Source organism: Haemaphysalis longicornis, unplaced genomic scaffold (genome assembly GCF_048455015.1).
Source record: "Haemaphysalis longicornis isolate Haplotype H1 unplaced genomic scaffold, Haemaphysalis longicornis Haplotype H1 scaffold_14, whole genome shotgun sequence".
Classification (NCBI taxonomy): domain Eukaryota; kingdom Metazoa; phylum Arthropoda; class Arachnida; order Ixodida; family Ixodidae; genus Haemaphysalis; species Haemaphysalis longicornis.
This window is the reverse complement of record NW_027526245.1, coordinates 28,489,803-28,503,298: the sequence shown is the minus strand read 5'-3', so window position 1 is coordinate 28,503,298 and position 13,496 is coordinate 28,489,803. Positions and strand designations below refer to the sequence as shown.

At 48.3% G+C, this 13,496-nt stretch overlaps 1 protein-coding gene across 2 annotated transcripts in view; it reads right to left on the bottom strand.

The window, feature by feature from the left end:
- The window catches only part of LOC144165017 (sodium-dependent proline transporter-like), an 86,672-nt gene that overhangs the window by 34,392 nt on the left and 38,784 nt on the right, over positions 1-13,496 (bottom strand). For both annotated transcript variants that reach the window (XM_077695186.1, XM_077695187.1), the window contains exons 5-8: positions 11,615-11,747; positions 7,845-7,979; positions 2,479-2,585; positions 722-846 (exon numbers count right to left, since the gene is read on the bottom strand). In XM_077695186.1, coding sequence (XP_077551312.1) covers positions 722-846; positions 2,479-2,585; positions 7,845-7,979; positions 11,615-11,747 — 500 coding nt within the window. The remainder of the gene's footprint in view (positions 1-721; positions 847-2,478; positions 2,586-7,844; positions 7,980-11,614; positions 11,748-13,496) is intronic.

The following is a 13,496-nucleotide window of genomic DNA, read 5'->3' as shown; positions in this document are numbered from 1 at the left end:
CTTCAACCGTTTACTCCACCGTTCTTAGTGTCATAAAAGGAATGTGCAGTATGTTTAACGGGCATATAGCTCACTATCCAAACTGGTAAGCCCTGCCTAACTTGCGTTTGCTTTTGCCGGCCTCCGCCAATGGCAGAGCATTCTGGTGTGACATCATAGGTTCTGTTGCGGGAAATGAGCTGGTGGGTCGCATGGTCATTCCATTTTTTCCTAATTATGTACCTTATTTGAGCGAAGTTTGTGTTAAAAGTGGTGTCAGTATGGTTCTAACGAGGCAATCTTTCGAATGAACCAAACTTGTGTTTTCTCTTCATGGCTCCTTTAAGCAAACTTTTCTTAATCGAACTATTTTACCGTGTTGAATCGGTTTTTACCAGGCCTAAAGGTACACATTAAAGATACGGCAACCGACTTGCTTTGCCTCAGTGCTCCTTCGTCTCCATATACCCTCAAAAGATCGCCATGTTACAGATGCCAAATATATCTATCGTCTTGGCTAAGGCGGGCACCTTATATTGTGCGCGTTGAAGAAAGCACCGTGAAATGTTCGTATGCCCGCACGATATCTTGCGGACACTTTTCCCCCGTGACGTCGGCACGCTCAAACAGCATGAGGCACCATTTAGACGAATGTGCCGGGCGTAGCAAGATAGCTGTTTCTCTGAAGCAGTCTCATTGACGAATGAGCTGTTAAAATCGAGTGCCGCTTCCGGCAGCTTACTGTAAGTCTCGAAGTCGGAGAAGCAGACCCCAAGCTGCTTGGCGAGGCTTCCGCCGATGCCGAAGACGATCACTGAGCACACGATGTTGAACATGGTCATACCTATGGGCATCAGGATGTGACACCTGCGAGCAGGCAGAAAGAACGCAGTGCGAACGGCAGTGATACCGCTGCAATGTGAGATTCGGGCGACCGCTACGCAGATAAATTCCGGACGCTTTGTTTCCACTGAAAACTAATTTTGAAAAAACATCATGAGTAATTCCACCCCGTCCAGATAACGACCAACAAAGCTTTATAGCACACGACATAGAGATAATGCAGAAAACTAGGATCAAATATTATTTTCCTTAAGGGTCGATGGCGGTCATGCCTAAGAAAGACATACGTACACACACATAGACTTCTATTTTGGCTGTTCTGATATTGCAAATGGCGCCTTTGACTAAAACTTCCAGCGACAACGCGCCTCCCAGTAACTTCTCGCAACCTTGTTTTCATCTTAAAAGTATAAAAACTAATATACTGAATATGCATACGCAACTGATGAGACGTATAGTTTTGAGGTCCAAATTCTGTTCTGACAGCGTGCGACTTAGCTGAACCCGCGTTCTAATAGCACGAACACCGGAGCGTTCTTTTTCCAAAGCCGCACTCTTTGAAGTACAAAGTGGCGGGAAGACCTCTGGAGCCTCATGGGATTTGTTTGTAGTTATGAAACAATGCATGCAACCTTAGCGCCGTAAGAATAAGTAAACAAAGCGGCAAGCGTAACACCAAAGCGGTCTTTGTCGATGAATAATAGAGCGTTTCAGAAGTTACCTGCAGCAGACAACGAAGACTACCACGAGTAACTAAAATTTCCGATGTACACTTCTGGGAATTATTTCGGAAGCGTGTGTACACGTGACAAAGTTTGAGCCAGCCACAGAGTTTCCCCACGTAGTGTGTACAATCTTATTTTGAGATAAGTGCACATAGTGTTTTCATCCCGAAACAAATTTGGCACAACATTGCGAAACTCGCAATTTCCGACAGCTCACGCTGCACTGAGGAGGTTACAGGGTTGTGGAGCAAGTGATCATTCCAGCAAAGCAGTTGACGAACGTCCTTGTGCAAGCGTTCGTGCACTGGGCCCCACGTGTGCTGGCCAGAGAGTCAGAAAGCGGGTGACCATAGACGGACTTGAGTGCAGTTACGATCTCCTGGACGAAATGTGTACATTAAATGGGCTTCATGCAACTATCCAAAAAAAAACGAAGCTCATGCTTCCTGATGTTTACATTGGAGGTGGCCGAACACAGATGTGCTATAGTGAACTATAATATATTGTAGTTCACTATAGGTGGCCGTCGGAAGTTCCGATCAAAAGAACGATACCCTCGGCAGTGAAATCGCCCACGTATGGGTTCAGGTGCGTGCCTGAAGCAGCTGCCACTAAAACCTGGCCACAGCTTCAGACGCACACCTTTCTCCATCGCATCATTTCAGCTCACGCCAACCCTCCGCCATTTTCCACCCCTTCCTGCCCTGCCGGTGGGGCGCTCGACACGGGATATCCAACGCTGTGTGACTGTCTCAGGGACCGTTTCTTCATCTCTTCTCCGCGGCCTCTGAGGGCATTGCGGCGCCGCTCGCACGGGGTCAGCGAAGACGTGTTCACGGCACGAGCCCTGACCGGTGCAGATGCTCTTTGGACCTCCCAGAGCCCTCTTCAGTGAACTTTAGGTCAAAACAACGTTTAGTCTCTCTCTCACCAAAATAGCGACGGTGATTCGAAGTCGTTGTAGGAGGCGAGCGAATGCAGTTGTCCCACTCCGATGGCAAGCCCCGTCAGTACGTAGAAGGATGCGTCGGACCACGCCTGCGCAGATGGGAAGAACAACATGTTCCGTAAAAGCAGGAGGTGTTACTGTAGGAGGATTATACTTTGCATAGCTGTGTTTGGTTTCACTGTACAACTGCTTTCAAGCGTGTTGGCAAGTCCTGTTAAGAGTGTAGAAGGAGCCCGAATTGTAGCTGGTAGTTGATGACCTTGCCAAATTAAGACTTTTTGGCTGTTCTATGCTGGCATCTTACATATGAATCGTAAAACCGCCACCTCAAAAGGAGAAAACGTAATACTCCATGGGGGTTCAACTGAATTATGGCTGTGGCCATCAATACATATGATAAGAGAAAAAAACCGGACTGACATTGAGGCCTCTGAGGCTCACGTATATATAAGCAAAAGCGTCTAGGATGAGTACAAATTTGTGCAAAAGGGCGGGCTAGATGTCCATTACAAGCAAAGATGCCCGTCACAGTTCTTTTGCAAACAAAGATCGCCATTTCTTACAGCTAGTTAAGTTTCGTTGGCTATTAAGAGCTCCCCTATGTCGAACTTGCCATGCTCGTCATGCTTCCCGCATGCTCAAATATAAAGACACCGAGCACGAGCTGTAAATATGCTTCGTATCGTGAATAGGCAACACGACAGCGGGCCGGCTTTAGAAATCGTGATCTATTGTACTTGATGGTCGTAGCCTGCCGATAATGAAGGTCTAAACAAAATTCATTATTCCAGCACCCCGTCGTACATAGGACACTGGCATGTCACTTCATCCTACTGCGCAGCCACACGGAATGATCTGTCAAGAAGACGAGGATCGCATTGACTCCACCGTGTTCCCTCGAAGAAAAGTTAAAACAGTGCCCTTAGCTTTAAGCCTGTCAAATGCTGAGCAGTGATTAGCCAGAGGAGCTGTGTCGTCGTTCTTCGTGTCTTGCTCTTCCACGCTCTGCCTCACTCCGCTATTCATAAATTGAACAGAGGCTTGTTCAATGCAGATCAATTCCCGCGCCTTCTCTGTGGTCGCGAGCCTTCTTCTAGGGCAGCTGGAATTCTTTTCTTTGTGTTTTGATCCTTGCCGGGCCTGGGCCGGGCCGGGCCGGACCTGTGTTTGCTTTCATCTCACGTGCTGGAGCCTTTCTGCGCCATTTTGAACGCGTCATTTTTTTCTTCCGCGCCCACTTTGTTATGGTAAACGAGATCAATCCGAGAGCATTCCTAACTAAATGAACGCGGGGAACGCTGGTTAAGAACAGCAACCCTTCGTTAACTTGATGTCGTAAAATCCGGTTAAAATGTCGAGATAAGAGGAGTTTCGGGATAAGCGAAATACCTAAAATTTGTGGCCAGGTCATTAAAATAAAAAGAAGTGCTGGTTAGAAAAGCTGCACTGCACAGAGGAACACTCATGATAAAGGCAAAACAATTCGCAAAAAAAAAAGAATTTTTATTGTTGCGGAAGAAAAAAATGAGTGATGCTGGCCTGTTTCGCATTCGCATCTGCGTCACAGAAAAGCGTTCTCGCGCGGCTGAATGCATCGCATCAATTGTTGGTCGCAATCGCCAGATTCTAACTTGTTGCAAAGCAGGAGCAGCATGTTTCTTGCTTGTGCCGTTGTAGGCACTTCTCGAGGTTCCTCGTCGTCTGCAATGATAGCTGCGCTGTCCACACCTGTACCAAAGATGCAGGCGTCACAGAGGATTCCGGTAACGGGGATATCGGCCTCCTACAGAGCCTACTTTGCGCGAATGTGGCGCTCACGACCACGCTCGGCGCGTAGCGGGAGCTAAGCCTTAAAACGGACACCTAATCTGCTCTCTGTTTCGTAATTTTCCTTGTGTTCAGTTTCAACATTTCGAGATATCCGTTGTCCCCAGAAAAATCATTTCGAGATAAAGGGGGCCGACCACAGAGCGCATATGAGAGGTAAATGCACAGCGACAAAAATTCCGGCTTAACCGATATTCCGATATATCCGAGTTCGTATTAACGACGGATCACTGCCCATATATTTTGTCTCAAATGTACCGGCAGTTTTCTTTGGGCTAACGAATGGGAAAATATGTGACCGACCAGTGTTACGAGTTTGGAGAAGCTTTAGCTATATACAACTCTTGTTCTCCCCTTTACTTTTGGCTGGGACGCTGATTAGAGGGACGAGCGAGTATCTTTTCGAAGCCTCTGTTTGGGTGTGTGAAGCCGCGTTACTGCTGTGACTAGACAGCGTGACTGCGGACTAGCAACGATGACAAGCCCAGCCCCTAAAGTGCTGCGCACCTAAAAGCAAGACTTCAGACAGCCCATGAAATATGATTGGCTGTGTCGCAATCCTACTCGCGTTATTGTGAACCAAACACAAAACTCCAAGGACACATAAGCACTTGTTTTGACTTGCGAATTCGGAAGTATTTGTATCTAATGAAACGAGGCAATTGCTCCTTCAAGCGTATTTTGACGTTCTACCTAAATGGAAGTGGGGAATTTGCGGCAGACCCTCACGACAGCTGTCAAGGTCATTGGTCAATCCTCTCCCGTAGGCTGTCAGTATTGCGGGTGGTTATATGGACGTCGCAGGTAAAGGATGATTGGTGAAAGGGTCGTGAGCGTGAGCCAATCGACGTGAGTGCTGATGTGTTAGGGCGTACATGTTTCATCCTAGATATACGCCACTCTTAGCTACCGTAAGGTAACAACCTATGCTTGGCGTACATTTGGCCTAACGACCCGCCGGGCAACGTCAACCTCCTGGTACGTCGAGTTCAGTGTGCCGTTTGCCGAGATTTTTTAGGCTGCGGGCCACCACGCCTTCATTCTGTAAACTTCAGTCTGCTACATTTATTGAGCCGAGCTTGGGCCCTGCGTTCGTTCTTCATTCACATTTCGGAAGCTGGAACTTCCGCTGCTGTTCTCGTCTCGCCAGCGGCCGTCTTGGAAGCCCCTGCGCTCGTACAGACTTCGGACGTTCACGTTAATAGGCAAAGGAAGGTTGCAACATCCAGCTACTTGAGTCACTTGTCGTAATGACATTGTGGCCTGACGCAGGAATGCACGTGCAGGTAACTCTAGAGTCAGACGTGCACAAGATAGAGTTTCTTTCCAGCTTACTCAGAGTGGAATGTGTCGCAGGAGTCAACGCCCTTATGCAAAAGAGCTCTGTGTCTCGAAAATAGCCTTTTGTACCGGTACTTCGGAGTCGGCCTTGCAGTTGCCCAAAGTGAGCTTTTTGTTAAAGAAATAATGGCGGAATGTGTCGCCTTAACCTATTGTTAATCTGTTAAAAAATGCCCATGATTGGAACAGCGCTATTCAAAAATGAGGACGAAGCAAGAAATATAAAACCAAGCGCTCTGCCTTGTGTTTCTTACTTCGTCCTCGTTTATGAATAGCGCTGTTCCGATCATGAACGTGCACCTACACGCCCAACCAGCAGTCCTCTAAAAAATGCCAGTCCAGTCCGATGGTTGAGTTGTAAAATATTGACGCATTTCGGCATAAAAAAATAATCACGAGTCCCACGCTTGCCATATGCCCCCAAATTCCCGGGGCTGGTCATAAAAAGGCCAGTTTCCCGTGCGACGAACTCAAAGGTCGTCGCAATATAGCAACTACCCGTCACGTTCATGACGATGCGACCAACGTTAGCATAAATGTCGCATGGTAAAGAAGTTATAAACACTTGTGGCCTGCAGTAAAAATTGTGACTTTAACTACAGTAAGGTTACCTACGAACGTGATTCCTTGCCTGATTCTTTCTCTAACCAGCATTTCCTTCCACCTCATTTTGACGGTGTAAATCTCTTTTCAGTGCTCTATATAGTGCTCTACCTAATTGTATCTGGAGTTTAACAGGTTTCAGGTATCCACAATGCGAGTTAAATAAGTTATGAGTGCAACGTGAAAAGTACAGCGTAAACTGAAAATCTGTCACATGCAATGAAAATGCTAATGCGCATTGATGTGCGTTGTAAGGTACGTGTTCTTACCACCATTAAATGTAACTTTTGGAATAATATGAAGCCTTTCTGAAAACACCTGGTGCGTGGAACCACCTGCCTGCCTTATTAGCTTTCATTAGTAGCCCTGGTGGTTTCCGTAAAGTGCTTTCGAATTCAAATTTGTTGCAACTTTCTCTTTATTATTGCTGTTCAGAAAATTTATGGTAGCGTGTATTTTCTCCTTTTGCTTTGTTGATCCCTTTGCAGTCTATTGTATGGTTTATCGAACTGTTATTCCGTGTACATATTTATTGTTTTTGTACTGTGAATGAAGAGCACTTCTCTTTTTTTTAAATTTCCTTTCCTCTTGTTCCGCCTGCACTTAACGGTGGGTTAATTGCACTTGATCTACCACGTGTTCTTTAAACTTTCTTGTTTTTCTGTGTGTGTACAATATCCATACACTTGTTGAGTTCATTGTACGGTTTCCTCGCTATTCTATGTAAGCTCCTCCCCTCTGCAAAGCAGTATGCCCTGAAGGTAAAATAAATAAATAGGTAAATAAACAAGTAAATAAATAAACATATGTCAAGCAGTTCCTACAGGCTGCCCAAAAGCCCATGGCGTCCATCTTCAGAAGAAAATTTGCCGCGTATCTGCTGACTTCGCTGCAAATATTGTCGAAAGAATTTACCCTCCTACCATCTCTTCCACGTAAGCACTTCCGTTCTCACCCGCGGCCAGCTCGCGCGCTTCTCCCCTCCCTTTTGATCCTCCCACGATAAGAACGGGGGAAAATTGGTCAAGGCATCTCAAATATCTCGCGTTCAACTGCTGCGCCATCTGTTTGAATCTTTTGTTACTGCTGGATCTGGAACACTGCCACGAGATCTAGGCTCGCTGTTTTTGTACTTTGGGTCAAAACATTGCGTTCAACGCGTATATTTTTTTCGCTATCGCAAATATCAATTACCCATCAATTTTCAATCGACGGGAAAGTTAGAGTACCAGTTGCGCATTGATGTTTGGTTTCAAATACGTATAATGTTTTCGTTTACGCCACAATGAGGGCAAGTATGAAGTACGTTTCCAAATTTAGTGGTTCAGAAATGTTGTGGCTATTTGAAATTCTCGTTCAACAAGTCTTTCAACATTTGGCCGGATGGCTGTATCTAGGGAAAGACAGGCATCCGTACAGACATACCGGCAGACCAAATTTTTACGTTTAAGGAGCGCAATAATGACGGTCGCCTTTAAAAGGAAAAGCCTCACAAGGGAAATTTCGCGCGCTTCGCAACCTCGGTGCCAGCTCGGGCTTTCAAGCGCAGATCGCCGGCGTGTCGGAATGGAGCGTACCTTGGCGTCAATGAGGCAACTCCAGCTGGGGCTCAGCAACTCCAGGACGGAGCTTTTCGCGTCAGCCAGGAACATCGCCTTCACCGCCACCGCCACCAGCAGGCACGAGGGCACGATTCCAACCACGCGAGAGATCTGCACCGACAAACCCGCGCGCACGTTGCACCGTGAGGCACCTTCGGAGCGCCCCGGCTCTCGCTTTTTGTGTAAGAGATCATGAAAAACTCCTCCGAGAACCCTCAACTCTTTCATGGGTGAACCCCCTTAGGGGATCGGGCTGTTGGCGTCTCATGTCGTCGTCGTAGCCGTGGTCTCATGTAGTCATGGTGATAAAACACCGGGACACTCGTTTACGGTGGGAAAAGCGGCACGAAGACGAGGACAAGCAAGTACACGGGACAAAGCGCTACTAGCAGCTGAAAATTTATTACGCAAATAACATACATAAATACATTGTCCCGCTTCGCCCCGTGTATTTGCTTGTCGTCGTCTTCGTAGCGCTTTTCCCACATGAACATCTACCAACAAGCCAAGCTCGCAGTTCTTCTAAACACTCGTTTACGCTTCGCGCCAGAACGTAACGCGTGCTAAAAAAAATACCGGGGCCCTTGTTTACGCTTCACGCGGGAACGCTTCGTAAACGTGTACTAAAAAAACAGCGGAACACTCGTTTACGCCTCGCGCTAGAGAACTTCGTGCTTCGAAGACACGAGACCTGCAATGCTGTATACCTCTATCCCCCCCCCCCCCCCAATGGTTTCATCTCTGTTGGCAAAAACGCGAAGGCGTATCTGCAAACGGAGTGTTTGCCAATGGTTTTGCCAACGTGTTTGCCAGCTTCGCCCCTTGCCCCTTCGCCCCTTGCTTCGCCCCTTGCCAGGTTTTAGGTTAGTGAAGATGGCCAGAAATTTTTAATGATGCATCACAGTTAGACGCCTTTCTTCGTCTTCGTGTTCTGTGCGTGGCATTTGTTTCTTTTTTGCATTTAGCTGTCTTAGATCGGGTATGCCATATCGTTGGGACCCATAGGCTAGCTTTTATTGAACCGCGATTTCAAATGCATTGACGTTCATTCAAACGCAACTAATTGCTCCTTGTAGTCCTTAAAGTGAAGCTTTCTTGGGCTTTTCTTTTTTAGTCTTTCCGGGGATGCTGCTGCGTCTTCTCGAATTCTTGCTGGGTGCGCCGCTTGGTGTTATTTTGCACAATATAACACTGGACTCCGCTTGTTATGCCCGCAAGGCTGTGAAGGCGACATGCAGTGGAGGGGGCCGGGAAATGTGCACCAGATAAAGCTCAGATTCCCGTGCAGCGCAGCAGAGACTGGCCAGGGTAGAACAGGCTGCAAAGCAACCGGGAAGCTCCTGTTCATACACTAGGACTTGATTGCTAGCTAGTTGGTTCATGACGTACGAAGGAATAAGTTTTCGCGAAAGACGAGGACGAAGAGGATGTCTTGTCCTTTCTTCTCGTCCTCGTCTTTTGCGCAAACTTGTTCCCACTTCATTCTCCGCGCTGCATGGTGGCGGCGTCTTTGCCACGGAGGCTGAGACGGGGAACGTTCCTAGTTAAGTCTCGTATACTTCTGCGGCTGCACCAGCTCCTCCCTCGCCGTATACCCTGTATATAGACGCTTCCAGCTACCCCTCCTCCCTCCGCCCCGGCCGCGCTGCTTTCTCCATATCAGCGCTCTCCGAGGATAGCACACCTCCGGACTCCCTCACAATTCTCACAAGATCAGCCTCAAAGGCAGAGCAAGTGGCCATACCCCTTACTGCACCCAAGGCCCCCATAACGAACCACCCTATCAGAATAGAAACCGCAGTCAAACTTTTAAACCTGCAGGACGCCCAAAATTACTCCCTAGAGTTGTCGGTCCCGCCCGCAGAGGGTAAGGCGCCAACGACGTGGCGAACAAAGGAGAAATGTTGAAGGACGAATTATTCAACACTTCTCAAACTTCCGCAAGTGTTTTTTTTTGTTTTCCTTTTTTTTTTTTTTGCTGAAGCGGCTGTGACGTGCTTCAAGATTTCGCCGCTCGTTAAAAATATCCGTGCGATCGAAATGCATGCGAAGCCCTCGATTATCGGGCGCCTCTAACTCGAGTGTAGCTTCAACGTGTTTTACACATACAGGTTAAATGAAAGAGCGTAGTACCGAGAGTTTGTGGCATATTTTAGAGCCTGCCTAAAAATTTTTCGGTAGGAAGTTGTTATTTTTTGTATCTCAGATACGTGGAAAACAGCGCTCCCCCTCCGCCCGTCATACGACGTAAACAGCACTTTACTTCGACGCAATCTAGAGAAGGCAGAGCGAGCCGATGGCTTTCCCCCATTACAGTAGGCGGCCCCTCCCGAGCCAGTAAAAATGGAATTTGGTGTCCTGTGTGACCGACTGGGTAGCTTCATACAGAATAACGCAACCGGCGCTGTATTCATGGCCGCTCCTCATTGATCGCGCCAACGAAAACTGTTCAATAAGGAACGACAAAGCATGTACAGCTCAATCTGGCGGCATTGAAATTTATAAAACCTTTAGAGTGGCGGGTGCACACAGGCCAAATTCTTAACAAAAAAAATTACGCCCACCTCCCCTCGCGGGAGCCCTGGTGTGATGCGATGCTGAGGGGGGTTCAAGCGCAACGGAGAGCAACCGTCGACCGAAAGGCCGCCAGAGAGCGGCACACCGGTTATATGCGCAGCGCGCCCGAAGGAGAGGAGACCGTGGAGAGAGACAGTACTGCACATGCGCAGCACCACGGGCAGCGCCGCCCACCGGCGGAGTGAGAGCGCGCTGGGCCGCACATCCGCAGATATTGAGAGAGAGTGTTCGCTCTCACCTGGGCACGCGCCGGCGCCAGTGCGTCTGCTGCGGCTATGACGGAACACAATCTAACACAATCCACTTTAATCCAATCCAAATCGAATCCAATCCAATCTAATCCAATCCAAGCCAATCCAATCGAATCCAATCCAATGGCCCTCGCGAGAGAGTGTTCGCTATCGGAGAGGAGAGGGGGCCAGCGGAGGAGAGTGCGGACGCCGACGACGACGACGGACGCACACAGGAAGGATAGGGCCGCCGGCAAGAGATGCTCTCAGCGTCGCATCTAAAAAATTGAAGCCGTTCCACTCAATGTGAAAGCTGTCGGAAGTGCAGAGCAGTGATTCGCCATAATGGGCTGTACCGCCGTTATCCGCTCACTGCTACCACCCCATGCAATTCCAATTCCCCGCCTTGGCAGGGCTCGCAACGCGCCGAAGCTACGCCAGGGACATGAGGCGCGGCATAGTGGAGGTCTCCGGCCTAATTACCACCTGGAGATCTTCAACGTGCGCCGAAATCTCGACACTCGGAAGCTTTCGATTTTCGTCTCCGCCAGGAAAGTATTCGATACAATCAAAGCTTTATCGAGAGAAGCTTTCTAGGAACATTCAGAATGAAGAATTATTTTGTGAGAACCATTAGCGTATCAAGCTCAAAAAATGTCGTCGCCACTGCATGTAATGTGGTGAGTGCGTGCGCAAATATAAACGTAAAACGGACGCCAAAATACCATTTCGCTGTTAGCGCGAAAGGAAGGAAATCGCCGAATTTCACGTTACTGCGGTACACACACAGGCACAACAAAAACAAAGCCGCTTCCGCCAGGGATTATTGGCCTGCCAGGTTGAGCGTGATTAAGCTGCTAATTTAGCTCCCCAAATGCGCGGAATTCAGCTGCAGAACATTAAAAAGCGAATCAGCGGCCGTTAGACGGAGGAGCTCACCCTTCCGACAGACGCGACGCCCGGCGCGGTGCAGACGAAGATGAAGAACCACGTGAAGATGTAGCACACCAGCAGCTCCCACCGAAGGCCGCCGAAGTCGTCGATGCTCGCGCTCAGCTTCAGCATGCCGTTTCTGCGCATGTGAAGCAGCACGCGCATTGAGTTTCATACTAATATATACTAGAGGCAAATCTGGCGCCACTGTCTACGGGAGCCGTGCCTCAGCGAACGTTCCGTCATGTACCGGGCAGGCACGTTGCACTTGTCCTTGGCATGGCTCATGAACAGGCTAAAAAGTTGACTCTGGCTGAAAAATGTAACAATATTATTGTAGAAGGTTCACCAAATTTCTTTTGTAATTTAAAAATTGAAGCTCCAAAAAGATTAATTTTTCAGTGATTATATAGAAGCATTATGCACGATGAACAAGAAAAAAATGTTACCCTATTTTCTTCATTTTGGCTTCGAGACAAAAAAGAAGCCACATGACTTGCTAAGCCACGTAGTCGAGGAACGTCGCTACGGCAATGGCGCCGCCCACGGCGGCCTGCGACTGCAGCCACAGATTTCCCTCAGTATACACCATTTTCCTTGCGGGAGGTGGGCGCCGCCATTCGCTTTTTCTGGCCAGACTAGCGCCGTCTATGGAGCGACCGCCGAAACCGCCGCTCTGGGCTGTTAAGTGCTCCGCTCTTTCCGTGTGTCTGCTCGTAACCCGTGCATTACTGAGTGAACCGTAGTGGTTTGGCGTTACTTTCGCGGTTGCAGTGCTCGTGTGTGTGTGTTCTGTTTTGTTTCTACCATCTACGGACGGATTTTCGGTCCGAATTTGCCGCCAGAGCGTAAAATGCCAACCTCGGCTGTTGCGAGCAGCAGTAGCACTGGTGGTGGTGGTGCCGGTGGTGCTTCGCAGTTCTGCGATGCAAATGTACCGGTATGGCACCGACTGACAGAAATCGACATCGGGGAGTAAGTACGTGTTTTCAATGCCACCGTGCTTGTTATGTTCACCGATTAGTCATGTTTACGGAAGCGCGGACGTCGAATGCGGAGCGCGCACAGCATATGTGGGTCACGCTGATCCGCGCTCGCGATGGACTTTCGACGAGGCGATTGCTACGCTGTTGACATTGCAATGCAATATAATATTTCTCAACTAGTCTTATGACGGTTACTGACGAAATGAAATTACCTGTGCGGGGAAAAACACAACCGCAAAACCAGTCAATTACTGTTCTAAGGTTGAGCAGAAGGATCGACATTTCGGCGAGTTAATATTGCAAATCATGATCGTTATCATGATTGGCCTAATACCCCTGTCACACGGGCACTTTCAGTCGCGATTGAGTCGATCCGAATCGAGCTCAATCTGGATCGGGCGCATGCTACACGGCAGTTTTAATCGCGATCGAGCCCAATCCCGCTCGAACTCAATCCTGATTTCTCAAGCGCAATCGAGGCTTCCAAGCGCAGTCGAACGAAAGCAGCGATACTCTCGTCCCCGTTCAGTAATGACACAGAAGGTGAAAACTTCAACTAACGCTACAAACTGTGTCAAATAACTTGACCCAAATAAGCGTGAGGTAACATTTACCTAGTTACGTATTCCTACGACCGCGAGAAGTTACCCGACCCCGGCCGATGATGATGATGATGATCGTTGTGGCCAGACACCCTTTGTATCGGGCGGACACCGAAATGTCCAAGCCAGCTGAAAAGTTAACAAAAGACGTATAGAAAAAGAAAAAACGAAAAAAGGAAAAAAAAAACCAAAAAAAACGGAAAAAGAAAAAAAACGGCTGAATGCCTAAATTCATTGCACCGTCCCCACCAGCGAGAAAACTAAAGGTAGCAGTTTTCCTGCAGTCTTGTGCATATGGTG